This window comes from Apodemus sylvaticus, chromosome 3 (genome assembly GCF_947179515.1).
Source record: "Apodemus sylvaticus chromosome 3, mApoSyl1.1, whole genome shotgun sequence".
NCBI lineage: Eukaryota > Metazoa > Chordata > Mammalia > Rodentia > Muridae > Apodemus > Apodemus sylvaticus.
Window position 1 is genome coordinate 133,197,129 of NC_067474.1, and position 27,677 is coordinate 133,224,805.

The following is a 27,677-nucleotide window of genomic DNA, read 5'->3' on the forward strand; positions in this document are numbered from 1 at the left end:
TAAGACCAAGGACCAAATTATTCTCTGAACTTTTTCTAAATCATGTGCTATCTTCCCACAAAACAACGTCGATACCTCTGTCCCCCAACTGTCTGAAGCTTCTCACCATTATAAACCTTAGCTCTGGCATGACGGCGAGCTGAGCCTTCTCTCCCAGCCTCAGCCCCCTTACCCACCACTATGGTAAAGGCAGGCACTCCAGCGTTAAAGGCACCTTGGGTCAAATGCTGGCTCTGCATGTTCTCCATTCCTGAACAGGGATAACAGGAAAGACTATTCCTGAGGACTGTATCTGTATTAGATACTTAGAGAACTTCAACGTCCTGCTTGTGGAAGAAGGTTAAATGCCCCATTAAACGTGACACTTGCTCCTCTGCGACACCTACTATAACCCAATGTTCATTTAGTCCACAAAGCTAAGGAGTCTGTGTCTCACCTTCTGCATCCACTGTAATCCTCAGCACAACTCTGGATCCAGAACCCGACTTGCCTCTCTCTTTTGGGAGCCTAACCTCTCTAAACATCACCTTTTCTTCTTGGTATTCTGTTTCTACCCTATTCGTTCATAGGGTCTTCATGTGTATAGTTTATCACATTCCCCCCTACACACAGGTGTGTGTACTCATATGTGACATATATATATATATATATATATATATATATATATATATATATATATATATGTGTGTGTACTTTGTGTATACACATGATCACACATGTGTCAGAGTGCACATGTTAAGGTCACCCAGGGGACAACCTATAGCTCTATCCCTAATATTAGCTGTGCAACTATGTTTCTTCTAATAGTGGCACCTCAGTTTCCTGAAAAGTGGGATGATAATGCTGTTTACCTCATAGGGTTTAAAGAACCGCTAACAGTAAAGAGCTCAGAATGGTAGCTGGCATGCAGTAGGAATTCAACAAGTAGGCATTACTATTCGTATCACTACACATATCTATTACCCTTCCCTCCTACAGAGCTATTCCACCGGGGTCCTGGATATTCTAGCCAAATCCAAGGTTTTGGAACCTCCTGGGATCCTCTAGTTTGGTTAGAATGAGTAGCCCTAAGGTATCTTTGCATGACACGACACCTCACCTGCTCTGACTTCAGATGCCTGCTCTGTACATAAGAATAAATTCTGTCAGAGTCCCTGCTGCATGTCAAAACACATATAGGGTTCTTTGCACCTAGGGAAGCGGGCGCCTCGTCTGCCTTTTCTGACTTAATTTGTGATCCTCAAAGCCACATCACAGAACAAATATTTTTATAAAGAAGGAAGCAGGGCCTGCCCCGAGTTAAGACTGCCCAGAAGGTTGCAGAGCTTTGCCAAAGCAAATCAACTCATGCTAGGGATCGCATTCCGGTTGATGAGATACAAAAACCCCGCAAAGTCGGTCAGCGTCGGCGTGGCGCAATGAAAATCCCAGCTAACAACCAAAACACGAGTTTTATCAGCACCACTATCTCTAAGTCTGTGGATGGGCGACGAGGATCAGGATGGCTTCTGAGTAAACAAAACAGCAGCGGCCTCCTCGAGGCTCCGGAGGGTGAAGGCTGCCACACGCCTGCCCTCGGGCCTCGGCCCCGCGCCCGCCCATCCCTCACCTCTGGCTCGGGGCGCTCCGAGGCCATCACACAGCCCTCCCGCGCCGGCCGGGGCCAGGGAGGTTGCTCCTCTCCTGACCTCTGACCCGGCTAGTTCGGTACCCGGCAGGAACCGGAAGTCGTTGGGATGGTCCCGTTTTGCGGTTTCTGATTGGTGAGCACAGCAGGGAGAAACCGGAAAAGGAAGTGGTTGCGCCAGCGGGGCCGCGGCAATGCAGGTGAGAAGCGGGTTGGGCCGTTTAGCCGCTGGCGGAGGGTGGGCGGGCTGAGGACACGGGGAGTTGGGGCTGTGAGCGGAGGGCTGAGGCCTCGGCTGTTTGAGCCAAGGCAACGGAGCGAGAGGGGGCGAGGGCAGCTGCGGGAGGCGCGGGGATCGAGCCCGCTGCCGTGGGAAGGTTGGCGGCCCAGGGAGGAAAGGCGGACTAGATTGAATGTGGGAAAGGATAGAGTTGGCATTTGGGAAGGCTCGGGAAAGTAGTGGGTTGCCCCACGCCTCGACCTAGGCTGTTGGACATGGGCGTAATAAGGCCTCAGAAGGCTAAAGGGATTGTGGGCCTCGAAGGATGAAAACTAAGCTGTTTGTAATCCGAGACTGTGGGCGGAACCAAGTGTCCAACCCCCTCAGTCACCTAGTCAGCTTTGCATCATTCTTCCCGGCTTGTCCCTGGTTGCTAAGGGCGGAGAAGTGGAGTAAATAGTCTACAGATAGTCAAACGGAAACCCTCTGCCGGCTCAGCGTTAAAAATTGTCTAGCACTCAGAAACAATGTGCAGGTTTCCTCGCCTTTGTCTTTCATTACTCACTTGGTTTGTTGCATGATAATCCTACACTGTTTATGGGTCACCCGAGTTTACGAAAGAGACACTGGAATAGTGGCACAAAAAAATGCACGAGTGCACGTTGACTTTCTAAAGCACCAAATGCTGTGGAGAAAGGGCCAGTCGGGGACCGGAGAGGGGATTGCAGAGCTGGTATTCAGAGAAAGCCTTTGTAGAGGCAATGTGTGCGATTCTCCAGATTGGGTTGTTGACAGTACCTACACCCACAAGTAGAAGGATGACCAGAGGCACCCATAATATAATGAGTTTCGGGAATTATTTATGGCTTTGTGTGCAGATAGCACCCCTGCTATCATGACAAATGTTTCTGAAGTGTACTGAAAACTTCCTGGGGAGGGGGGGAAAGTGGCAATGCCAACACCATAGAGTGACACAAGAGGGAATCTCCATCCACCCAAGGAAAGCAGCGCAATGACAGGAAGCAATAATGTGGTAGGTGGCCTATGCCTGTTTTCCAGAAAAGGTAACCTACAAAGAAGAGTGTGCTGAAACTTGAGCATGTTCTTGTTAATCTTACTGCAGATCTGTTGCCTGTTGGGAGAGGCAAGCCAATTTTGTTACAAAGACAATAAAATCATGAAGTTACATGCTGAAGAGAATTAGGTCTGGTGCAGCGTTCTTCTTGAAGGACCACAGTGTAGGAGGATTATAGAGGAATCAGTAGGAGGACTTCAGGCCAGGTGAACAGGTTGAAAGGTCTGAGGGTTGATGCTATCTGTAACCCAAATACCGAGGTAGAAAACAATTTAGCTTTTCTGAATGTGTCACACTCACTTCATATCTGAGTAACCAAACACACTGTTGATGCAGAGGGAGGAGAAGCAGCTGGAGGCATCATTAGATGCCCTGCTGAATCAAGTGGCCGATCTGAAGAATTCATTGGGGAGTTTCATTTACAAGTTGGAAAACGAGTATGACCGGCTGACCTGGTAAGGATTGCCGGGACAAGCTGGGGAGGGAGCCCTAGGTGGTGGGGCCAAGCCCCCTGGCTGACAGGACATCTCCAGCGATGTAACTATTTATCAATTTGCAAATATCCTTTTTGATTTGGAAACAACTGGGTTGCCCAACATAGACAAGTATAGTTTGGCTTAAGGCCTCCATGGCAAGGAAGTAGAAAAATGTCCAGTTTCCCAACCTAGGCTGTTTCTAGGTTTTAATTCTTATGCATTGACTTTGGTGAGGAGGCATTTCCTCAGTGGAAGACCATTATAGCTACATTTATGCTGGGTCTCCTTCCACACATGGGGCTGACTCGGAGATCCAACCTTCTGGAATGGTAGAGTCTGTTACTACACTAGGGAGGAGGCTTTACACACTTACCACTGTGAAACCACAGCTCCTGCTTCCACTGCTCCTAAACCCATTCAGACAATGGGTTGCCTTTTTTCTATATCTGTGTCAAAAATTGAAAGTGTGTCCCTCTTTCCCAACTCCATCTCTGCTAGCAAATCTGGTTCTTCCCTATGCTAGTCATAGGACTGTGAGTCTTCTGGGGGTGAGGCTAAACGTTGCAGCATTAGGAACTTTCAGAGATTACTTTGTCGTGAAAAGTAATTCTGGCGACTTCTTGCCACCTCCAGGCCCTCTGTCCTGGACAGCTTTGCATTGCTTTCTGGGCAGTTGAACACTCTGAACAAGGTCTTAAAGCATGAGAAGACGCCATTGTTCCGTAACCAGGTCATCATCCCCCTGGTGCTGTCCCCAGACCGAGATGAAGACCTCATGGTAAGATGCACAGTTGTTGACTGGATCCTCTGTGTGGCAATGAAAAGTGAGGACTGCTTTTTATTTTTCTGGAGGCAGGAGAGTCACCCTTAAGAACTGAAAATCAAGACCTGTGTCACCAAGTCCATGACCTTTCTTTTCCAACATCTATGTCAGGGAAAAAGAAAAAGTCCATCCTACTTGCCTGTGACTTTGTTCCAGTCTTTAAAATGTGGGGTCGGGAATTTAGCTCAGTGGTAGAACAGACACAAAGTCCTGGGTCCCCAGAATAGGGTTGAAGATGGAGATTCACAAGAGACCAAAACAAAACAGCAACAAAAAGACAATTTCAGTGTGATAGTGGAGGGTGGGATTTAGTGAGTGAGAAGAGAGTATCGCAGAAAGCTACGTCTCTGCCTTGGGTTGTGCTTTTTCTGAAAATGTGTTTTCTGATAGAAGGGAAGTGGGGTTAGAATCGGCTTACTTGGATAGCACAATAGGATCAATACAATCAATACGATGTGTGTTACAGCGTCAAACTGAAGGACGAGTGCCTGTTTTCAGCCATGAAGTCGTCCCTGACCATTTGAGAACCAAGCCTGACCCTGAAGTTGAAGAGCAGGAGAAGCAGCTGACAACAGATGCTGCCCGAATTGGTGCTGATGCAGCTCAGGTGGGACTGAGTCACTGCTCTGCTACCTTGTCCTCATCCTCATCCTCATCCTTCATAAGACGCAAGACTTTACCAAGGCTGTGTAGTAGGGGTGTGGGGTTGCTCACAGCTAGGCAGAGCAGAAGGAAAATGTTTTTCCAGAATCATTACTAATCACGACGTCAATTCATGTGTGTTACAGAAGCAGATCCAGAGCTTGAATAAAATGTGCTCAAACCTTTTAGAGAAAATCAGCAAAGAAGAACGAGAATCAGAGAGCGGAGGTAAGGGGAGGGGTGTGGCAGCACAGAGGGAGAGCTGTATCAGATCACTGAATAGCAATGGTCTGCCTAATAGTGAAGTAAGGACATAAGAATCAATTGCTGGGACTGGCAAGATGGCTCAGTGGGCACAGGTACCTGTTGCCAGGTTTGGCCTAAGTTTGATCCCTGGGACGGACCTACATGGTGGAGGGGGAGAACCAACAAGTTGTTCTCTGACCACCAACATGAAATAAGAAAAAGTTACTTTAAAAAAAGAAGAATCTGCTCCTCTTCTGAGCAGAGGCGGCCACCATCTTGTGTCTTACCCAGTAAATCTCTAGCGTGAGGTTTGTTGTGCTATGTGACTTTGTAGTATTCCTTGGCTCCTGACCACTAGGATGCCATTTCTCTCAGAACTGTAACAATCAGTGCCATGACTTACATACGTTCTCACGGCCCTGTGCTCCCCTTTGGGGTCTGAGCCACAGGGGGGACATGGAGCAGGGTGGGGGAATAAGAATGGAATGGGAAGAAAGGGTTTCTCTCCTGTTAGTATTTCATGTTTAAGGCTAGCCTTAAAGCACATAGAAGAAACAGACAAAGTAAAAGTTTAAGATAGGCTTGGGGACTTTTAGCTCTTTTATGGCGCTAGGGGGATTCTAGATGTTCCTGCAGTCAGAACTGAAATGGGTTTAGTCTGGAGCTGGACACACACTTCAGGGTTCTTGGTTTTTTTTTGCCAGGTCTCCGGCCAAACAAGCAGACTTTCAACCCTGCAGACACCAATGCCTTAGTGGCAGCTGTTGCCTTTGGTAAGGGGCTGTCTAACTGGCGACCTTCAGGTAGCAGTGGTCCTGGCCAACCCGGCCAGCCAGGAGCTGGTACAATCCTTGCAGGAGCCTCAGGATTACAGCAAGTTCAGATGCCTGGTGCTCCAAACCAGCAGCAGCCAATGCTCAGTGGGGTCCAGATGGCTCAAGCAGGTCAACCAGGTAAGGTGACATGGACTGACTGCACAAGAGTGTGGGAATGAGCTAGATCATCTAAGCCTCCCTCATCCACACCCTCCCCTTAGTCCTGGAGACTTGCCTCCTTTGTGTGTTCACCCCGAAAACAGTTCAAAGCTCTGCAGCATGTACCAGAGCATGATGAAGGGCCTTGAGTTGCCGAAGCTGGTGTCACTGTTTACTTCCGTCTCAGACCTTGTCTCCTCTGTCCTGTTTGTTCTGGGTGTTAGTGTGTCTCTTATGTTAGAGAGTTGAGTATCCAGCCCTTAATCAAGACCATTTGGTAGATAATCACGAATTGACAAGCTGGCAGCTCTCCAGCCCTTTCTGGAGCCTTCCCTTCACCACCCCTGGCCTTAGCTCCTTGTCTTCTCTCTGCTCATTTTTAGTTACTGTGAGAGCAGCACTGTGGGCAGGCTGTCTAGGGAGAGGGATAACTGACAACTGAGAACACAGTACTCCTTCCGTGGGACATTAAGCAGGAGCCACATGGCTTCCCTCTCTTTTCTGGAAGTAGATGAGCAGAAAGCCATTCTAGGGGAGAGGGCTGTTCAGACCCCTCCTCTTTTCTCTCAAATAATGCCCTTCTCCCTAGATGTCTTGAGTCAGGGAACTGGCTGATAAGCGGAAACCTGGAATCTCTGTCATCCAGAGTCAGAGGCCACAGAGGTTCTGAGATACAAGGAGACAACAGGAAGGAACCTGAGAGCTGCATTTCTGACTTATTGTAAAAGTTTACCTTGCTTCAGATAGCTTTCTTTGTGTTATTTTTAGGGAAAATGCCAAGTGGAATAAAAACCAACATCAAGTCAGCTTCAATGCATCCCTACCAGCGCTGAGTGTGGACAGCGGCCTCCGCTCTCAGGTGATCTATGCTGAGTTGAGCAATGAAATTATCTTTTGCTCAAGGCTTATTTAGATGGGTAAAGAACACAGGCTTTCAGCAAGATCTCAGCTCCACTGTGAATAGTCATTTGAACTCGGGAAACTGACCTGATTTTTCTGAGCCTGTGTTCTTATTTGTAAATGGTGATAATACCTACCTCATAGGGTTGTTGTGAGGATTAAAATGAGAAAATGAATGTAAAACACTTAGCATGGTATACGAAATCCTGGGTCCTGAATAAATGATAGTTTCCTACCTTTCGACCCTGCCATTCCTATCCTATATGCCATGATCTGGTTCAACTCCATGACATGGTGAGCTAATGGGCACAGGATCCGAGTACTCCAGAAACCTTGGCGGCCTGTGTGTCTTGGGGCATACTGTCTCTGCAGGCCCTCCTACCCAGGTTCCAGCCTGCTGGCCCTAAAAGCTCCAGGTGAGGAGGCTTCTGGGGGACACTGTCCACTTCCAGGTCTGATGAACCCAGCCCAACTTTCACCTGGGAAGTAGGTGAACATGCCCATCTTTTACTCTCCTGTGCTTCTAAAGATGTCCAGGGACCGGCAGGTGGGAGATCTCTTAAGACCCTGTCAGGCAACAACACAAATAAATACTGTCTTGCTCCTTTGAGGGCCAATGTGCTTCCCACTGCTGTGGGTTGCAGTTCATTTGTCCACACAGCAACTACTCCCTGTTTCTGTCCTTGTCCTCTATCTCACTAAATGTGTGGCTCAGATAAGATCTGGATTGAAAGTGGGAAGGGCAACAGCTCCATTCATCTTGCCTGCTTTTGTAGAGTTGACGAACAGTGGATTTTTGGACAGCCAGCTGTGTTGCCTTTCTCAGCGTTCTTTTCTGGGCAAGGACAGGGATTGAGTCAGCAGAAGTGGGCCAAAGGGTTTCTTTGTTCAATAAAGATATTTAGATTATGTTCACTGGCTCAGGGTTGTCTGACTAAAGTTTATGAGCTGTCTACCAGTTCTAAGCTGTTCTCCTTAGAGGATTCCCTTATCTTTATTTTTTATTTAATTTAAAAACCCTAAGACTTCCAGCTGCACTCTTTGTGTTCTGTTGTGTTACACATCAGGGCTTTGGCCTTTGGTCTGTCAGACAGCATTCTACCAGGCTGTGGCAGCAAAGGCCTGGAAAAGTGGTCCTCTGTTGCTGGCCTGTGAAGACATGAATGGTGTTGACAGCTAATTGACCACAGTACAGCACACCAGGGGAGTCCTGTCCTGTGCTCTGAGGCAATGCCAAACCTTTCCCCCGCTTCAATAGGCTGGCCCATCAGCCCATCCAGGTGTTTATCTCCTCATCTCTCCCTTCCCACTAAATGTCAAAGCTACCTGGGGTATTGAACAGAGCTCTTGCTGGACTTTTTCAGATTCTTGAGATCTTCGGGTGACTGCTCTTCTTTACTCCACCTGTTACCAATCCCAAGAGTCTTTGCTGTCCCAGCTGAACTGACTTCATTCCCACCATACTATTGAAATGGGCTCCCTGTCCTCCAAGAACAGGAATATCTTCCTGCTGCAGGAGGAGCACATTCAGGCCCTCACCTACATCCCATGCCCTTAAGCAAACACTGCAGAGGTGGGCGGCACCCACACCTCTCAGTTGCTCTGATAGCTGTCATTTCCACCACCTCCTCCCTCTAGAACTTTAGCATACAAATCTGCTCATCTCCCACTTTGTGATTCATATACCAGTTCGCCCCACAATGGAAAAGAATATCTGGAACCCCTACTACTTGTGGAGTTGTGTGTGGAAAAGAGAACTGTTTACTTGCTCAGATTTGGGATTTGTAAAAAGATGGTTTGCACTGCTCCAGCATACCTGTTCCTGACTGTCTTCTGCTTGGGGAGTCTACTTTGTATTACATTTGGGACCCTTGGACAAGGGGATTGGATGGACAGAGGTCTATTCCATTGTCTCCCTGGTTTGTTTCTGGGGTGGAGAAAGCAGCAGGTGTGAAACTTGGAGTGCTTCCCACCGTGGTTCATCCCACTGAAGGTGGGAGCTTATAGAATCAATGTCGAGTCTAACGGAGGTTGCCCAAGACCTCTTTCCTCTGCTGCTGTCCTGAGGCTGGGATTCAGTCCCTGCTGAGTGCCCTGTTTACCTTGTTCTCTTTCTTCTTCAGTGTGAATCGCTGCCCTACTTAGCTGGCTCACAAGACTCAACTGTACCTTGTGGGGACAACAGCTAAGATAAGTAGGTTGTAGCCAAATGTTCCTTGTAGCTCTGGAGTGCCACCACTGGGTACAGGCTAGAGAGGATGTGATCGCCCACCTCTTACCCTGCTGCTAAAAAAGGAAGGAGCTGAACTTTGCAGGAGGCCAGTGCGAGGCCGAGCCCGTTTCCCACCCCTCCACACCTCCCCCAAGCAGCTGGAAACAACCTCCCCCTTTGTCTGAGTTCCTTGTACAGAATAATCCTCCTTCTGGACAATGTATTCTCTGTGTCCTGTGGACACAGGAGCCGTGTGAGCTGATCCCAGCACTAGGCAGGACGGAGGCTGAGTTCTTCCAAACGCCCACCCTGGTCAGCTCCTGATGAATGTCCAGTGCGGCTACTAAGGGCTGGACGTTTTTTCCTATGTGCTCCAGTTCTGAGTGGCAGGAGAGCCTTTTGTGGTTTAGCCCTGGCCAGTTGTATTAGCAGAAGTTGCATTTTCTTTCCTGGTCTACCCTGTGCACTTAAGCACCAGGTTGCAGAAGTTTGATGTGATTCTTTCCTCAAAGTCTGGAATGGACAGGGGCCTAGTGCTTGGAAAACGGTAGAATGGGAAGTGACTTGTCTGGCAGGCCATGGTACGCCATCATCTCACATGGACACAACAAATACTATACTCCGCAGACAAACTTCTCATCAGCAAATGTTCCTGACTCCCATGTGTCACTGAGGCAGAGCTTGCGTGCCTCTAAGTGGTTTCTTGTTAAGAGTTATCTGCCTTCAGAATGTGACTTGGGTAGGGTACATATGCTTCCCAGGAGGCATGGCGTGGACCACAGCCGCTGCATTCCTTGGCTTCCCTTACATCTCGTCTGAACGACCCCAGCGATCTTTCTACTGGAGAGTCTGCCATTAACTCTCAAGCCTACAAGCACAGGCTGTCTCTCCTGTTTTCTTTTCTTTACTGCATAGCTCTATTGCTTGAATAGGGTAGGTTTCCTAAATACCGGAAACCTCTAACCTCCCAGTCATGAGCTTTCATCTGGACCATGTCCCTGGCACTGTGTGCTAGCTTTCATGTCATTCTTGTGAAAATAAAAGCAAAGAGGTGCTGAGATGGCTGTGGATTAGATGTCAGAACCTCCTCCTCACAAACATCTGTCTCCTCTGGACATGTATGGAAAGATTGTTTTTATTCTAGAAAATTTCTCCTTGTATAATTCTGATATCCCTGTCTGTTTGGCCCATAGTTCCTATAGGTTCTAGATGTCCAGACCCAATAATTCTTCCCTACATACCTGTCTTCTCATTTTCCTGGGACTAATCTAGGCCGGGCATATGAAAGCATCCTAACCTATTTGTCTTATGTGTTCGCAGCCACACACACACACACACACACACTCTACATCCCCCCCCCCAGCCCCTGTGTGATAGTAGCTTTACATACTGAACTAAATATAAAGTGGCTCCCCTCTCTACTTCCTACCTCTCTGCCGCCACTCTTGCTCTCCCCATATGTCCCTAGTGTCTGGTCTTTGAGATTGCTGTGTTTTGTTTACACCCTCGAATGGAGGCCGTCTTTTAGCCTTTATGCTAATTTCTCTAGAGTATGCCTGTCTTCATAGCCTGGCTAATGATGTTTTAAAAGTCTTCCTGCTGGGCAGTGGTGATACACGCCTTTAATCCCTGCACTTGGGAGGCAGAGACAGGGGGATTTCTGAGTTGGAGGCCAGCCTAGTCTACAGAGTGAGTGCCAGGACAGCCAGGGCTATACAGAGAAACCCTGTCTGGGAAAAACAAAACAAAAAACAAAAAGAAAAGAGTCTTCCATAGTAGAACCTTTCTTGACTCTTATGTCCTTTCTCCGGCTCTGACCTTATGTGACTCTGCCTCGTTGTAGCACTCATCAGCACCGACCAGCTCTGTCAAGAGTCTTTCCCTGCGTTGGCTTCTACAGCAATCTGCCTGCTCTCCCACCTCACTGGCTATTTCTTCTTCACTGCCTTTGGACTTCTGAACTTCTGCCATCTTGATTGCGATTACTCTCGGCCTGTCCATTTCCCTGCATTAAGCTACCTGCCTTCTATATGACCACCAGTTTTTGTGCACAACTCAAACACGTTTTGTTTTCAGCCCAGATCTCTGCTGAATTACAGGTTGCTGTTTGGATATCTCTGTTCCATTTGGCTCACAGTTACCACAGGTTCCAGTGTCCAAATCCAGTCATTGTTTTCTCTCCACACTTGTTTTTCCTCTAGTTTTCCTGCGCATTAATTACCTAAGCCTTGTAGTTTAGGGAGCACCCTAAACTATATCTCCCACATGTTGCCATGTGGAAGAAATATCCCTCCCCTATAACCAGTCCAGTGCCAAGTTCTGTCAGTTTCTCTCCCGGACACCCAATGCATCTGTGCTCAGCAGAGCCTCTGAGCTTACTCTCAGAGAAAATATTATTCAGACTCCCTGCCTCTACACATGGAAACTGCAGCTTCTCTACCAGAACTCTGGCCTGCAAAGCTGATCCAATTACTCCTTTGCTTAAAATCTTTTTGACAGTTCACTCCCTGTATTTCTAGGAGGACAGTATTCCAGGCATAAAGACTGTAAGATAAAATCATTCTGGAATTTTCATTTTACTTGAGGATAATTTAAAATGAAATGCAATGCAAATCCTGTGTGTGTGTGTGTGTGTGTGTGTGTGTGTGTGTGAGAGAGAGAGAGAGAGAGAGAGAGAGAGAGACAGACAGACAGACAGACAGACAGACACAGTAGGACTTGTTCTGTATGGAGCTCAGAGCCTCTGTTGGGGATAGGCAGGTGTTCTGGTTGGAGCTCCATTCCATCTTGATTTTCACTTTCATTTTGAGGCAGGGGCCCACTAAGTTGCCCAGGATGCCCTTCAAATTACAGCTCAGGCTCCAGCTTTGAACTTGGGATTCTCCTGCCTCAACCTTCCAATAACCTGGAATTACCAACCTGTGCTAGCAGGTCCAGCTACACAGCCATTGTTAGGAGGAAAAAGATTTCAAGGACATATGGACTGAAGGACTTCAGACTCAGCTGGCAGACTCCCTGGGACTATTTTAAAGGTAGCTCTCATTTTGTTGAGGTTCTTTGACCTAGTTGTCTGCCTTCTGGCTTATCTGCTGTATTGATTTGCTACCTACCTCATTTCAAAAGCCATACAAACTGTCTAGTGTAACCAGTTCTTTTGAGCCTCCATTTTTTTCCACTATGCTCTATCATTCTGTCTGATAGTTAACCATAGTTCTTTTGGGAGAGGGAATTAAATGGGGTCTCACCCAGCCTAGGCTGACCCTAGGGTTCTCCGCATTCCCCCTGCCTGTGCTTCCTAATCACCATGCCAAACTCCCAATCAACTTTTAAAAAATTTTTACTATGTATATGAGAGCTCTGTCTGCCTGATGAAAAAGGACATCAGATCATCCCATTATAGATGGTTCTGAGCCACTGTGTGGTTGCTGGCACTTGAACTCAGGACCTCTGGAAGAGGAATCAATGCTTTTAACCACTGAGCCTTCCCTTCAGCCCCCAAATCAACTTTTAAAACTGGGCTCCCCTCTTCTCTGTGAAGCCTTCCAGGATCCCAGCCTGTCCACAACTCAGTGCCGCTGCCATCTAGAAAGGTCAGTTCCTCCCCTCTCAGGCTCTACCTCTGCCCTGTGTACCTGTGTCTTCTAGCTCCTCCTGCACTTTATTGTCCTTCCAGCTCCAGCACCTTGAACTGTCAGAGCTGAGCAGTTTTCCACCTGAGAACTATGTGGTCCTGGGAAGATAGTATGTTTCATGTATCTCATAGCATGTGGCCCATCATAAACACCTATGGAAATGTTGCTATTATTTCTGTGATGATTTCATTTTTGTAGTGTTAGTATGAAGTACCTGCGGTGCGTAGTGGTGGATGCCAATAATTACAGTACTCAGGAGGCAGAGGCAGAAGGATTGCTGCAAGTTCTAGGGCAGCCAGGGCTACACAGCACGACTGTCTTAAACAAGAACTACAAAACTACACATACATATATGTGTGTGTGTGTGTGTGTGTGTGTGTGTGTGTGTGTGCATATGTATATATTTTTGTAGTGTCATCCTGCTTGGATTTAAATCCTAGCCTTGCTGCTTACTAGCTATATGATGCTGGAACATCAAAATATTTGTGCCCTATTTCCTTTTTCCTGTGGATATTCTACAAGGTTGTTCAAAACAGTGCTTGACCATAGGAGAACCTCGACCTGTCTTAGCTATCCCTAGCTAGAAATCTGTCCCTGGTAGTTACTTGCATAAATGATTGACCAGTTCCTCTAAGAGGCCATAATCTCCCCCTCCTGCTGCCACTCCCTGGTGCTTATGCCTCAGCGCTGCCCTTAGAGGCACTTTGTATATGGGCTTCAGTCCCAAGGTCTCCCTAGCAACAGTACAGAGCTAGCAATACTAGGAAGCAGTTTTCTATCTAGTTCTGTGACATTTTTTCCTCTTAGCTGTTGCCTATGCTCTCTCTTCAGCTCCAGTTCTGTCAAAATTGTATCATGAACAAGCTCCCTCACCTACGAGTTTCTTTTTCATTGTCTCTAAATGGTGTCTCTTCTTTGTCTGAACCAGCTAACAGCTCAGCTTCACAGCCTTCTACCCCTGAAGGGGGCTCTCCACCTCTCAGACTCCCTTCCACACAGCTGTACTAAACTCCCGCTTACAGAGCACAGGTTGGACTGGGGTGAAATACTGTTTATCAGAGCCAGAGCTCCGTAGTTAGGTGCTTGCCTCTCCCTTCAAACATTCCTTCAGACGTCCTTCGTGTATCCTCAGTCGGTCTCCGCACTTTGCTGTAAATGCTGTCTGCTGTCGGCTGGCACAGCCATCAGGACATTGGGTAGGTGCTGCCCCGTATGCCCACTCAGAAGGTAATCCTCCTTCCTGCCTCTAGTCTCTGCTCGCTCAAGGAACAATTCATCTTTGCAGTTGATTGCTGGTTCTGAAAAGTTTTTAGTATGTCCTCCCTGGACACTTATAAGTTCAAATTGTAGCCTAGACACTTCCCCTTGTATAACCCTTAGACACATTATTTCACTTTTAAGAACCACACTTGCCACCTCTATAATAAGGAACTTAACAAAGGATACTTTCAACCAAGCATTTGTAAGTTTAACCCTTTCCCTTTTTTTTTTTTTTTTGTTTTTTTGGATTTGGTTTTTTTTTTTTTTTTTTTTTTTTTTTTTTTTTGAGACAGGGTTTCTTTGTATAGCCCTGGCTGTCCTGGAACTCACTCTGTAGACCAGGCTGGCCTCGAACTCAGAAATCTGCCTGCCTCTGCCTCCCAGAGTGCTGCGATTACAGGCGTATGCCACCACCGCCCAGCTAGTTTAACCCTTTAAGTAAATATAACTTCTATAGGATTCAGTTCAAGCTTCTTACAAGTGCATACAAGGTCCTTAAGGCAGATAGCACTCAAATGCTATTATTCTCTTATTCTGTCTCCTAAGAAGTCAGTTTACCTAATTAGACCGTTTGATTGCAACATTGTAATTAAGCTAGTTTAACTTAAGGAAGAGAGGGGTGGAGGACATAGCTCAGTGCATAAAGCGGGCAGAGTGCTAGCTGTGCATGCGCGAGGATCTGACTTTGGATTTCCGACATCCACAGCCACATGTCATCTCAAGGTTGAGGGGCAGGCACAGGAAGGTCCCTGGATCTTGCTGGTCTGGCAGTTTAGTCATTCAGTGAGCTCTGGGTTCAGTGAGATACCCTTCTCCAAACTGTAGCGAGGGCTAGAGTGTTGTTGGCTCGGTGGTTAAAGGCACTTGTTGCTTTTGCAGAGGAGCTGGGATGGATTTCTGGTACCCACGTAGCATCTCATAAGTATCTGTAGCTCTAGTCCCAGGAGGTACCCATACATGTGGAAACAAAACACACTCTCTCACACACACACTCTCTCTCTCTTTCCTCTCTCTCTCTTTTCTCTCTCTTCTCTCTCTCCCCCCTCCTCTCCCCCCCCCACCTCTCTCTGTCTCTCCTTTATAAAAGAAACAAAATAAAACAAAAACCCTAAGCCATCTTCCGTGCCCAGGAAGCCCGCCTGATGCCTGCCATCAGTTTACCAGACTCTTACCAGTTCCTAAAACCTCTCATCTTGCCTCTGCTCCTGCTCAGGGAGTGCCTTGCCTGCTGCTGAAGCGAAATCGTCTCCTTTATCAAACTCTGTAAATGTTATCCCATCCCACTGACAGACTTCTTTTCCACACATTGCAGCCTGTGATTTCCTTAGCCAAAGCCAGTCTATGTGTGTGTGTTTCTGGTGGGTCCTATTGTCTTTTCATAGAGCCTATAAACAAGTTCCAGCCCTTTCCTGTGAAAAACAACCATTAGTATCAACTTAGAAACAAGAAGCAGACACTGCGTCTAAAAGCTCCCCCAGGTGATTCCTGTGTGCATTCAGGGCCAAAAATTATAAACAGAGGCTGGGTATGGTCACACATGCCTGTAATCCAAGCACTGAGGGGACAGAGGCAGGAGGATCTGGAATTTGAGAGCAGCCTGGGCAGCATAGTGAGATCTTGTCTTAAAATGCGAGCGAGCAAGTGTGCACACACACACACACATGAGCGACACGAGCGAGTGTGTGCGCTCTCTCTCTCTCTCACACACACACACACACACACACACACACACACACACGAGCATGTGGGGAGAGTTGGGGGAGGCTGGGGTGGTTCTGAGCTGGAGCCATACCAAACTACTTAAGAGTTTTCAAGACCTGCCACATCTTTTGCTTTGAGGCCATTACATTGCCTGTGTGTGTCTCAAAGGCCTCTCTCTCCCTGACTGCTAGAAAGTGTTTGAGTGTCATGCCTCATTTCTGAGAAGCCTTTAAGAACAAGCCTCCCGCCCTCCCATCGCCAATTAAGTTTCCCATTCCCCAGAGCTTTCCTAGGGAAATTCACCCCACATTCGACTATGTGTTCATTTATGTGTATATCTACTCTCCTGGGCTGGGTGATTTGAAGAATCCATAGCTCTGGAGATGCCATTTGGCAGACTTGGACTATATCAGATATTGGAAGATGCTTTCTGTCAGGACCAAATTAAGAATAGTCTTTGAGTTTGTTTACTCATGTAGCCAACCAACATTTATTGAGGCCTTGCCACAGTCCTCTCTCAGTGTGGCTCAGATGAGTATGCACATACTTGAAGCTTCCTGTTCATTTGACGTTAGGACAGTGTCATCATCTTTCTAGTGTGCTTTCACAAGGGATATGTAGGCCCAAATCTCTCTGTAGGTCTTTCAGAGCCGTTTATATATTTGTTCATTGTTTAGGCAAGATTTATTAAAGGAGTACTCATTAAATCATATACAAACATGTCCTCTGTGTGATGGCCTGATTCTTACTTTGACTGTTACTATTGAGACAGACTGCTAAGCACTTTACATGGGTCATTGCCTTTAACCTTCACAATGATTCTGTAAGCTAGAGACTATTTGTTCTCATTTTATAGGAAGTTCCACACCACCTAAAATATATGCATGATCACACACATATTAACTGGAACATTTAAGCTCAGAACTTCAGAGTCAGGTGTGGCCTTAAAGCTGTTGTAATACACATGAAAGGCACCAGGACCTTGATAAGTATTGGTTCATTCAGTAAACACAACTCTCAAGGGAAATATAAAGATGGACTGTTCTTCTCCCCACTTGACTCCAGTCTTAGTTTCTCCTTTCCTTCCATTGTCCTATTTATTTTTAACAGCAAATCAGCAAACATGTAGAGTCAACTGAATGACAGATAATGGGCACAACTGGAGTTAAGAGATAGGACTAAAATATGAACTTTTCCTGCTGAAAGGATTGTGGAGTGGGGAAAGGTGCAGAAAATATGTCAGTCAGAAGCAGGAGTGGTTTCCAGCACGCAGAGCTGACTATCTTATGAGCCGGGGGAGAGTCAGAGGCAGCCCCATAGATGAATATGTATGGTGTATGTAAACTTATGAACATTCATCTAATGAATCTTAACCACACATGCAAAACATCATTCTGAATGCTCTACTGAGAGCTTGTGGATCCATCACAGATGTTCACTAGAGAGAAAGATGCTGACATTTGATGGCTAAAGTTCGGGCTATGGCTTGAGAATGACAGATCAGGGACACTGGAGGCCTTGTGTACGGTGATAAAGAAGCCAGCTTTGGAAGTAAAGTCTTGCTGTTTCTTGTCAAGAGTAGGTGCTAACAGGTAATCTAAGAAACGCTCAAAACTGTACTCTGGTTTTCATGTGTTACCAATGCCTAGATAGCCACATCCACCAATTATGAACCTACTATCCTTCCTAGCCACTGCCCCTTCTAACGTCAACTCCGCATACTTACATCATCCAGTTGTCCAGTAATTGAGTCTTTATAGGACAGACAGATTTCATGTCATCCAATAGTGGGACTATCTGGGGCTGGGGGTGTTGTGCTGAATTAACAACTCCCCCTCCCCATACACACAAAGTTGCCTGGCTTTCCCAACCCCATCTCTGACCTCTTCAGACCCAGCTGTTTCTTTCACCTGATCTCTCTAGTACTTTGTACCTGGACTATAAGTTATGTAAGTGCGGGGAGCAGAGCTTAATGTGGTTTTGCACACTGTAGATGGTCAGTAAATGTCTGACGAATGAAATTAGCTGCTTCAAAATTGTTTTCTTCTGCTTCTAGAAAAAAAGTCAGACTGCCTCATTTGGCCTCCGAGATTCTACTACATTTGAACCACAGCCAATTTCACTTGCTACCCCCACCCCACCCCCTTTCACTACCTTGAAGGCCAGTTTAGACAGTGATTCACAGTTCTTGCCTGGGGCCACTTGTATTCTTCCAACTCCGTTCCAGGAAATCCTCTCCGTGGCTCCTAATGCTAGGACTCATCCAAGTTTATAGGCTCTGAGCATGGTGGTGGCCGGCTACTGCCTCCCGCTAAAGCCTCCCGCCACCCCAATCAGCCCTTAGTAGGCACAGCTGGCCCTCCTCTTGCTGGAAAAGCCTTGAGGGAATGGTTGGACTCTGGAAAGTTCCCCCGTAATCATAAGCCGCGACTGTCACAAATAGACAGGAGATGGGTGGGTCCCCATGCTGGACTGGACAGAGGACCACGAATGGGGCCATGCAGGCTGAAGAAGAAGCTGGGTGCGAGCCAAGCCGTAGTCATCGGCGGGACGGGCTGAGAGATGCGAAGGAAGGGGTGGAGAGCTGGGGCTGGGTGTGCTTCCTGCCCCGGGATCTGGCGACCCGCCCCTGTTCCCGCCCTGGCGGCCAGGCAGGCAATGGACGGCCCCTCCTGCCCCGGCCAGCCGCCCAATCAGCAGGCGCCCCCCGCCCGGCCCGCCCCCTCCCCCTCTGGTGACAGAAAGTCGGCCCAGCAGATGAGGAAGTGGCCGGCAGGCGGCCCTGGGGACTTCTCTCCGGCCCTGATCCCTTTGAGCCCTTCACTGCTGCCCGCCTGGCTCCCACTGGTGAGTGTGTACCTTCCATGGCTCCCCACGTGCCAGCGCCCCCTGCCTGGCTGGCCAGGCTAGCCCTGCCCTGCCCGCCTTGCCCTGCCCTGCCCTGCCCAGACTGTGGGCGAGGCTGTTCCTGGGACGAGTGGGTGGGAGGTCCCAGCTACTGGGGCTGGGCCTGCCCAGCAGGATCCCTCCCCAGCACCTTGGCCCCTGACCCCCATTTGCTCCTACCTAGTTCTTTCCCAGCACCTCCTGGCCTTCCTCCCTTTGCCCCCTCCTCTTTCCCCTTGCTGCTGCCCTTTTTCCTTTCCACCCATCTTAAGGGAACTGGCCGTGTTCCGCCGCGGGAGGGGAGGGCTGCACACCCGGGTTTCCCTCAAGCTTAGGAAGAGATCCTTCTCAGAAGTCTGGGCTCCCTCCTGTCCTCAGGGTCCCTGTGTATCTGCCCGTGTAAGTGGTGGTGAAGGGCGAGTGACTTGGAAGAGGTGGCTGAAGGAGATAAGGAGCTGGCAAGCTCACATGTGTCAGAGAGGAACTGTGTAAGAACACATGCCTAAGTGCTAGGCCCCGCTCCAACATCAGCCACCAACAAAAGTGTAGCTGTAGGAAGAATGAGTGTCCCTCACCAAGAGCTCTGTGTGAAGGAGGGAGGTGTGGGTGCCGATGTGCCCATGCCACAGCTAATGCAATCCCCGACAGGTGTGGGGCTTGGGAGCCTGGCATGTCAGAGCCCAGTAGGGAGGCCTGTTCTGGTGGTGTGGTCAACAAGATGCGCATGGACTGTGGGTGGATGTATGCTAACTCGCTCCTGGTGCGGCATGTGTGTCTCTGGGGTGGTTGAGAGCGGTGTGATGAAGGTATGAATTACTGTGTGAGAAGTGAGAACGCAGATGTGGATGGTAGAACTCGAACCCCAAGGCAGGAGAGTGATGGAGAGCACCTGGAGCATTCAGGTTGTTAGGCGATTGCCGGAGCCCTCTGGGGCAAAGTCTAGGCTTTCCTGGGCCAGGCTCAGTTTTTGTATCCCTGTTAAGTTTTCCCTTGACATTCCTTCCGATTTTGAGGAGGAGGAGACCTAACCCATGAGGCTCCCTCCCAGAGGAGGGAAAGATTCCTGAGACCTCCCCCACTCCCCCACCTCCTCACATACCACTGGTGTCCTTCCCCTCCCTGGTAGGGAAGGGTGATGCCCATTCTGAAGTAGGACAAACTGAGAATTCATGGCTGGTTTGGGAGAGAATGCTGGGTGTGGATTTTTAGCAATTCTTCTGACTTTGGCCAGACGTCCTGGCCAGAAGTTTCTAACCCATAAACTTAGCTTATCTGGCTGTTCAGAGGTGGTGAGTCTGGGGCTTTACTTGGCTTTCTCAATTCTGGTGGGTCCTGCTCCTCTAGGCATTGACCTGTGGCCTGGACCCACCCTCCACCCCATGCCCAATGTAGCGGGGGCGGGAGGAGGGCGGGGCTGCTACAAGATCTAGTCAGACAGGTGGAGCCGCCAGGGCAGGAGTCTCAAAGAGCCAGGCTCCTGGAGTAGAAGAGAGAGAGGCAGAACTTGCCTGTGAGAAGAGGAGAGGAGAAAGGCTGGAGGTGAGAGCCCTGGAGGAAGGCAGGAGGCTGGAGGTGAGAGCCCTGGGAAGCAGAGGGAAAGCCGGGGGACTGGGGTTCACTATGGAGGAGTCAGGGACTAGAAGGGACAGAGGGAGGACCATGGAGGTGGCAGTCACGGCAGGGGACAGAGGGGAGATGGGAGTCTTGGGAAAGGGCCAGAAGGACTTCACCTGGGAGAAGCGGGTTTGAGAGGAGTGCCTGAAGGGGAGACTCTGAAGAGTCTCTCAAAGCTGAGAAATGAGACTGCTTGCCAGTAAGGGTGAGGAAGTTCATTGGGAAGATGAACTGTGTTGTGAGGAGAAAGGCTCCAAAAGGAGACCTAGAAGGCAGAGTTCTCTCAAAGAGGGAGGGAGTGAGGGTAGGAGGCAGAGTGGAGGGGAGTGTGGGCCCTCTCTCTTCAGGCAGCAGCCTTGTCTCCTGGTCAGGCCCTGCTCAGCATGGTAAGGATTAAACCTGGGTCCTTGTGCATGCCAGGAACACACTTCACCGCTGAGCTCGATTCCCAGCCCTGTCTTTTTGTCAGTTGTCTGAGTCTGTTTCTTGTCCTGTGGGCCTCGTGGGGTCCCCGCCTGATGCCCAGTCTCCATCCCTCCTTAGAGTCCTTAGCCAGGATGGAGGCTGTTGTGAACTTGTACCAGGAGCTGATGAAGCACGCAGGTAAGCTGCTGGCTATAGCCCTGCATGCCTTTCTTCCCTGGGATGCCAGGGTCTAGGGCTGTGGCCTAAGGAAGTCTGTATGAACTACTTGTGACCTGACCTCATGTCTAGACCTGGGAAGGCTCTTAAACCCTGTGACCTCACTTCTTTGACATCCTATTCACAGATCCCCGGATCCAAAGCTACCCTCTGATGGGGTCCCCCCTGCTAATCACATCCATCCTTCTGACCTATGTATACTTCGTCCTATCACTTGGGCCTCGAATCATGGCTAATCGGAAGCCCTTCCAACTGCGAGGCTTCATGATTGTCTACAATTTCTCACTGGTGGCACTGTCCCTCTACATTGTCTATGAGGTAGGCTTGGGTAAGAGTTAGGGTACAGGGCATAGGCCAGAGCATGGCACTAACTATTCCAGAGGTTGTTAGTGAAGGGGAGGGGTTGCTGGGAGAGGGGAATGGGGGTCTAATCCACCCTTTCCTTAGTTTCTGATGTCTGGTTGGCTGAGTACCTACACCTGGCGCTGTGACCCCGTTGACTTTTCCAATAGCCCTGAAGCACTTCGGGTAAGTAGAGCCTTGGGTAACATCATTATAAGCAGCCTAGATAAGGGAGTCAAGAGTCGGCCAGGTAGCAGAGGCTCTTTGGATACTGCATAAAGTATTAAGACTGATCTAACGTCTCACAGATGGTGCGAGTGGCCTGGCTCTTCATGCTTTCCAAGGTCATTGAGCTGATGGACACAGTGAGTACTTACAACTACTAGAACTTGGGAGTAGAAAGGAAGGCTCTGGCACTCAACCTCCCCTCAATCGCCCCTCAGGTGATATTTATCCTCCGGAAGAAGGATGGGCAAGTGACCTTCCTCCATGTCTTCCATCACTCGGTGCTTCCCTGGAGTTGGTGGTGGGGGATAAAGATTGCTCCAGGTGAGCAGTGAAGGCCACTGGAGAGGAGGGTGGCCCTGGGAGTGGGGTTGTCTCCTGACCGGCTTCTTTCCCACCGCAGGAGGAATGGGCTCTTTCCATGCCATGGTAAATTCCTCTGTACATGTCGTCATGTACCTCTACTATGGACTGTCTGCCCTCGGCCCTGTGGCTCAGCCCTACCTTTGGTGGAAAAAACACATGACAGCCATTCAGCTGGTGAGGAGCCTGTTGGGCCAAACCCCAACCCCTCCTTCTATCCACCCAGTCTCCCCTCCGACCCCTGCCTTCCTCACCCAAACCTTTTGTCTATTTCTACTTGTCCAGGACCTATTTCTGACCCTTGTCTTTCTCTATCCCAGATCCAGTTTGTCCTGGTCTCACTGCACATCAGCCAGTACTACTTCATGCCCAGCTGCAGCTACCAGTACCCTCTCATCATCCACCTCATCTGGATGTACGGCACCATCTTCTTCATCCTGTTCTCCAATTTCTGGTATCACTCTTACACCAAGGGGAAGCGGCTGCCCCGTGCAGTTCAGCAAAATGGAGCTCCAGCTACCACCAAGGTCAAGGCCAACTGAGAAGCATGGCCTAGACAGTGCCCACCTAAGTGCCTCAGGACTGCACCTTGGGCAGCATCCACAAGTGTCCTCTCTGCCTACACCCATGACCAGGGCTCCTGTGGTCAGGACTGAGTAGGCGGACTGGCTCTCCCCTCCCCAGAGCTGGTCTGCAGGGACCGCTGTTCCCATTCCTTCTCCCAGCCAGCCTCACTGCTGTCTGCCACAAGAACTAGAGGCTGAAAGGGCTGGACACGTACTTCCCACTCCCTGCCTTAAACTCGGGAGAGGAACACTCAGGGCTGGCCCGCACAGGGCTTGTGGCCTTTCTCCTCACACTGAAGAGGTCAGCAATAATCTGTCACTGCGGACTCAGGCTCCCTTTTCACTCCACACTGAAGCATGAGCTTCTGGGCCAAAGGTCAGGACGGGCAGGCAGCAGGCCTGGCAATGCAGGCTGTGCACTCACTTGTGTCTTAATTAAAGTGACAGGAAACCACTGAGATTGTGTGTGTATAAATGAGGTGGGGGACACAGCTTTAGCGCTGGCTTGCTTACAATCAGAAGGGATGGATGGTTGTATAGGCAGTAATGCCAGCTATTGGGGAGGGTGCAAAGCAGGAAGCTCACAAGTTCAAGGTTAACCTGGACTCTGTCTCAAAAACAAAGGTCAGTAGGCAAGGGCTCTAGGTTCAGTCCCCAAAATTACAAAAATAATTTAAAAAGGAGTGTGTGTGCCAAAAGTTCCCATAAGACTCTAGCTTTAGTCAGAGGAGGACAGCATGTAGGAAGGATGCTGGAACACAAGGAAGGAAGAGACGAACTTTATTAGAAAAAAATTAAAAAAAAAAAAACCCAACAAGGGAAAGGTTTGTTTTCAACGGATGCCTTGGTGGATAAGGCTACTTTTAGCTACACTGGCTTTTTCCCGCTCCCGCCGAAGGGCAGGGTCCAACTCAAAGCAGCGCCACAACCGTAGAGTCTCATCAGCTGCTGCTGATGCCACTGTGGCCCCATCCGGACTCATGGTAAGACTCAGGACCCGGGCTGTGTGACCTAAGGGGAGAGCAGTGCATTTGAGTATATATACAGTCCACCCTCTAACTTGATAGTCACCTTGAAATGAAATTTGAATACCATACTCACCCTTTTATAATCCAGTGGTATTAACTGTATATTTACAGTGGTATTTACAAGGTTAGGTTGTGCATTGTTATAACCAGTACCACGGCATCCTAACAACTTTACATTTACTCACCCATCTTCAACAGTTCACATAAATGCAATCATACTTCCCACCATCTTCGCCAAAGCCCCATTAGTCTGTTTATTCTAACATTTCATATGAATGGAAACATACATTACTATGTGGCTTTCTGCCTGGCTTTCTTTTGCCACCTACCTTTGAGCTCAGCCACCTTGGCCATGGTTGGGTACTTCCAAATAACCAGCTGGTTCTGGGCAAAGCCATGACCTGAGATAAGCTCCTTATAGTGGGGAGACCAGAGGATGGAGCACACCTGTGGAAAAGGGCATCATGGGCAGGGTATTCTGCCAGTGCTACTCAGAACTGAGTCCATTCTAGTATCAGAAAGCCTATCCGGTGCAACAGACTTAAAACTTAATGGTCACAGTCCTTACTGAAGCCCCAAGACAAATATCTGTTAATGAAGACGAACCCACCAGAAGGAAGTTAGTTCCATGTTACCCAGTCATCCCATAAGTGACTTCCTTGTCTAACTCCATCTGCCTTCAGAGCCCACGCCTGCAGTGAAGGCTGTGAGGGGAGCAGACAAGGAGATCTGGAGTGTTTACAGTAATGCACATCAGCAGCAAGAGCCTCCCTCAAATGTTCTGGTGTATTTGGATCTTATGCGATAGGTTGTGAGAGTCATCACAGGTTTAAGGGCAGTAAGATACCACTCAGATTATAAAGTATAGAAGGAACTAGAAGAGAATGTGTGGGAGCCTGGGCATGGGGTGCAAGCTGGTAATCTCGGCACTTGGGATGTTAAAGCAGGAGGGCTGAAGCCAGCCAGGGCAAGACTGTCTCACAAGACCCTTTCAATAAATGAATGGATGAACAAATGAGGACTCTTGTGCTGAGGAAGGGACAGATGTGAACGGTATTCCAAGGGAACACTGAAATATCCTGAGGAGGATGAAAGATGAGGCGGCTTTTCAGATTTCTAAGCAGGTTCTGCTATCTAAAACAGTACAAGAGGAACACAGGACATCTCAGGAAGGGAAGGTGAAGTGACAAGCTTAATTGGGACAGATTGAGGAGGTGATACTTGACGATCTAAGGTTGGAGAGAAGCCAAACTAGGAAATGGGAGTGCAAATGAGGGCTGAGTCAGAAATTTAGAAATGATCAGGTAGAGTTGGAGTAGAATTGACTGTTCAGAATGTCACACAGAGGAACACACCTCTGCCTGGGATAGGTTAAACCATGAATCACCAGTAGCAATCACAACAAAACTACCTGGGAATGCACATCCACAGCACTCAGACAGGCCCCAGAGCAGACGTTCCAGATGCGAATGTGTCGGTCACTGGTACCTCCTCCTGTTGCCAGGATATTGGACTGCCAGGGACACCATGCAACAGCCTGGGTGGAATGGATAAAGGCTGGGTCAGTTTAGCACACAGGAGAAGCTCTATGTGTAAAAGTTGAAATGTATTAAAGAGCTTCTTGCACTACAGCTGGACAGGGTTCTCAGTCTAGTCCAACTATGATGCCTACCATCTGCTCCGTGACCTGACATCTCATTCTCCCCCTGGCTGCTCCTGCTCCATCAGGCTCCCGGAGACTCCCTCACAGTGACCTTTCTCCTCTTTCCACCTGTACCCGCTCACTGGGATCTAAGTCCCACCTTAAACTCTCCTCCCCAGCTATAGGCTGATCAGCTCTTCATTAGTCAATCAGAGGTGATAATAAACTTCAAACATTGAGACAGGAGCTGCTTTAATAATCACAACAATGCTGAAAGGCACCCAGCTCTCTGAGCACAGTAATCATCATCTATTATGAATACACAGTAGATAAAACCATCTCCCAACCTCTACATGTTACAATTAAGATCAACCCCACCTTATCTTTTTTGTTGTTGTTGTCTTTTTGAGACAGGGTTTCTCTGTATAGCCTTGGCTGTCCTGAAACTAACTCTGTAGACCAGGCTGGCCTCAAACTCAGAAATCTGCCTGCCTCTGCCTCCCAAGTGCTGGGATTAAAGGCGTGCGCCACCACGCCTTGTCTTCTCTTAGTTGTCCCTAGTTTATAGCTGAGTGTCTGTAAAGACCTGAGCTCAAATGCTTTCTTACCTTGACAGCACCCTGATGTTGAGTGAATGTTTGCAGGGGAACCCAGCCACTTTCTCCAGGACCACTAGGCCACACGTTGACAATGTTATCATTGCCACCACTTGCCAGATGTCGTCCATCTGGGGCCCAGCGCAGTCCACATACTTCCTGGCTATGGCCACTCAGGGTGGCCACGTGGTGTTCTGCTACCCGAACATCATGGTGGTGGATGTGGCCAGACCGTGAACCACTGAGAGAAGAAAAGAGATTTAGTTTTGGATGGCAGAACCCGGAAAGATTTTGCTATATAGACTAGCAAAAACCACTGACCTGGACAGGATATAGCTGTTCCAACTGAGGGAGCTTACTCGAGCGGAGTGACTGGTCATGTTTCGAAGTCGTTTCTGCTGCTGCACATCCCATAGCTGCAGAAGACCAGAGAGTCACAGACTGAAGCTTGGCATCATAGCCTTCCAGCAGGGCAAGACAAGCTCCTCCCTGAGCCCAATGACCACAGAGCCTCGCTATAGGGACCAGGCTCACCTGCACCTCAGCATTACTGGTACCCACAGCTAGGTAGTTGCCCTCCTTGATCCAGGCCACTGAGGATATGTAGTCCCCGGGCTGCTCCATCTGCAGCAACTGCAGGATGTCACCGGAACCGGCATTCCATAAGTACACACTGTTGTCCAGTGCCACAGCCAATACATTTCCAGAGCTCCAATCCACAAGATTCAGGTCTGCCAGAGGAAGAAAGAAAACATGAGGTCCTCTGTTGGCCTGGTCCATTCCCAGGCCACCTTTCTCCATCCACAGAGACACTAGTGCACTTACAGTAGTCATTCCGGATTTCAGGGGCATCAAGAATCCTGTCTGGCAGGGAAGGAATGTATCTGCAAGCCTTCCGGCTGGAGCCAGGCGTGGCTTTCTGACTGTAGAGTACTTTCAGTCTGTTCTGGTAGCCTGTGGCAAGAGAGTGGGGTCTAGACTTGGAAACAGATACCCACCCACGTGGGAAAAGCAGCCACATGTCTCCCGGTAGGAAGGACTGTCAACAACCTCCTTCTTACCTTCTGGGGCATTCTGAGGTTTTCCACTGAGTCTGAGGATCTTGGCTTCCTCCACATCAAAACCGTTCAGGTTCAGAGCCCAGGCTTTCTGATGCTCCTGAAATACACAGTGAGGTGAGGCAGACTGGTATCTACCGGGGGACAGACACATCAGGTCTCAGGTCTCATGACCTCTGTGGGATCATACCTTCTTGGTGGGCGTCCCACTGTCTTCCGGCTGGTTTTCCTTGCTCAGGAGGAAGCTGGCCACCTCCATCTGGGAAGCACTGCGTTGGGGAATATAGCGGTCACCGCCAGGTTTGCTAGGGGTGGTCTGAACCTTGGAACTAGATTTGCCTGGGGCAGGGAGAGAGAAGTCAGACGGCCTGACGAGGCTCCTGGAGGGAGCATGAAGGCCGACTCTCAGCGATCCCAGCTCCCTCTACCAGTCACCCACTCACCAGGAGTTCGGCCCGGGGTCCGGCCGGCGCTGTGTGACCTGTTGGCGGCCCGCATGGGCGAGGGGGCTGGGCCTGCGGCCTCCTTTGCTTTGCGCTGCCAGCGTGCAACCGGTGCATTGGGGATGGGCGCGTCTAGTTGAAGCAGTGAGTGCAAATCGCTCTCGAACGCGAACTGCGCCATGGCACGTCTACAGGGGCGAGAGGCGACCAAGCTCGAACCTGGCCGGGCTCCTGAGCTCCGCCCGCCACAACTCGCACCAGCCCGGCCCCTCTCCGTACTCAGCTCTCCCAAACACAAATCCCCGGCTCCGCACAGTGCGTCCGCGAGAATGCCTAGTGCGTTCTTTTCTGGACAAGCTAAAGGCACGCCTGACTGTTGTTCTTAAAATCTCCGCTGCTAGCGTTCATTGGCTCCTTCAAAACCCAACTGTCTTAACCGTCGCCCTGGCCGATTGGTCGCTACACTGAAGAGGGGCGGGTCTTC

The 27,677-nt window shown here is 49.1% G+C and overlaps 4 protein-coding genes across 6 annotated transcripts in view; 2 read left to right on the forward strand and 2 right to left on the reverse strand.

Moving 5' to 3' along the window:
* Positions 1-1,717, reverse strand: part of Szt2 (SZT2 subunit of KICSTOR complex) — a 44,678-nt gene extending 42,961 nt beyond the window's left edge. Inside the window, exon 1 of one of the 2 annotated variants that reach the window (XM_052177166.1) lies at positions 1,610-1,716. In XM_052177166.1, coding sequence (XP_052033126.1) covers positions 1,610-1,636 — 27 coding nt within the window. In that variant the 5' untranslated portion in view covers positions 1,637-1,716. Of the gene's footprint in view, positions 1-1,609 lie in introns of both variants that reach the window. The other variant, XM_052177167.1, reaches the window with a different exon arrangement.
* A 16-nt stretch (positions 1,718-1,733) lies between these two features.
* Positions 1,734-7,006, forward strand: Med8 (mediator complex subunit 8). The gene is made up of 7 exons (XM_052177169.1): positions 1,734-1,827; positions 3,259-3,377; positions 4,032-4,176; positions 4,688-4,828; positions 5,010-5,091; positions 5,814-6,062; positions 6,852-7,006. The coding sequence occupies exons 1-7, from the start codon at positions 1,822-1,824 to the stop codon at positions 6,914-6,916; spliced, it is 807 nt and encodes a 268-aa protein (XP_052033129.1). The 5' UTR covers positions 1,734-1,821; the 3' UTR covers positions 6,917-7,006.
* An 11,500-nt stretch (positions 7,007-18,506) lies between these two features.
* Positions 18,507-22,884, forward strand: Elovl1 (ELOVL fatty acid elongase 1). 2 transcript variants are annotated; one of them, XM_052177171.1, is made up of 8 exons: positions 18,507-18,635; positions 20,832-20,891; positions 21,058-21,248; positions 21,378-21,458; positions 21,581-21,637; positions 21,716-21,821; positions 21,901-22,037; positions 22,181-22,884. In XM_052177171.1, exons 2-8 carry the CDS (start codon positions 20,846-20,848, stop codon positions 22,400-22,402), a joined length of 840 nt encoding a protein of 279 aa, XP_052033131.1. In that variant the 5' UTR covers positions 18,507-18,635; positions 20,832-20,845; the 3' UTR covers positions 22,403-22,884. The 2 variants fall into 2 exon arrangements, with proteins under 2 accessions (XP_052033131.1, XP_052033132.1); XM_052177172.1 differs by lacking the exon at positions 18,507-18,635 and adding an exon at positions 20,019-20,246.
* Positions 22,885-23,189: 305 nt separating this feature from the next.
* On the reverse strand, positions 23,190-27,611 carry Cdc20 (cell division cycle 20). Its single transcript, XM_052177170.1, has 11 exons — positions 27,473-27,611; positions 27,194-27,381; positions 26,941-27,089; positions 26,754-26,850; positions 26,518-26,646; positions 26,227-26,423; positions 26,014-26,108; positions 25,705-25,933; positions 24,866-24,991; positions 23,784-23,901; positions 23,190-23,437 (listed from the first exon to the last, which is right to left on the reverse strand). The coding sequence occupies exons 2-11, from the start codon at positions 27,372-27,374 to the stop codon at positions 23,259-23,261; spliced, it is 1,500 nt and encodes a 499-aa protein (XP_052033130.1). The 5' UTR covers positions 27,375-27,381; positions 27,473-27,611; the 3' UTR covers positions 23,190-23,258.
* Between the last annotated feature and the right edge of the window lie 66 nt (positions 27,612-27,677).

What these genes read in the sequence shown, in the direction of transcription:
- Med8 (XM_052177169.1), top strand. An exon ending in GAGTATGACCGGCTGACCTG is followed by an intron (nt 3,378 to 4,031) that starts GTAAGGATTGCC and finishes TGCCACCTCCAG; the next exon opens with GCCCTCTGTCCTGGACAGCT. An exon ending in ACCGAGATGAAGACCTCATG is followed by an intron (nt 4,177 to 4,687) that starts GTAAGATGCACA and finishes TGTGTGTTACAG; the next exon opens with CGTCAAACTGAAGGACGAGT.
- Elovl1 (XM_052177171.1), top strand. Translation starts at nt 20,846, where the DNA reads ATGGAGGCTGTTGTGAACTTGTACCAGGAGCTGATGAAGCACGCAG. An exon ending in CCCTCTACATTGTCTATGAG is followed by an intron (nt 21,249 to 21,377) that starts GTAGGCTTGGGT and finishes CCCTTTCCTTAG; the next exon opens with TTTCTGATGTCTGGTTGGCT. An exon ending in GGGGATAAAGATTGCTCCAG is followed by an intron (nt 21,822 to 21,900) that starts GTGAGCAGTGAA and finishes TTCCCACCGCAG; the next exon opens with GAGGAATGGGCTCTTTCCAT.
- Cdc20 (XM_052177170.1), bottom strand. Translation starts at nt 27,374, where the DNA reads ATGGCGCAGTTCGCGTTCGAGAGCGATTTGCACTCACTGCTTCAACTA. An exon ending in AACAGCTATATCCTGTCCAG is followed by an intron (nt 25,934 to 26,013) that starts GTCAGTGGTTTT and finishes TTCTTCTCTCAG; the next exon opens with TGGTTCACGGTCTGGCCACA. An exon ending in CAAGGTGGCTGAGCTCAAAG is followed by an intron (nt 23,438 to 23,783) that starts GTAGGTGGCAAA and finishes CTCTCCCCTTAG; the next exon opens with GTCACACAGCCCGGGTCCTG.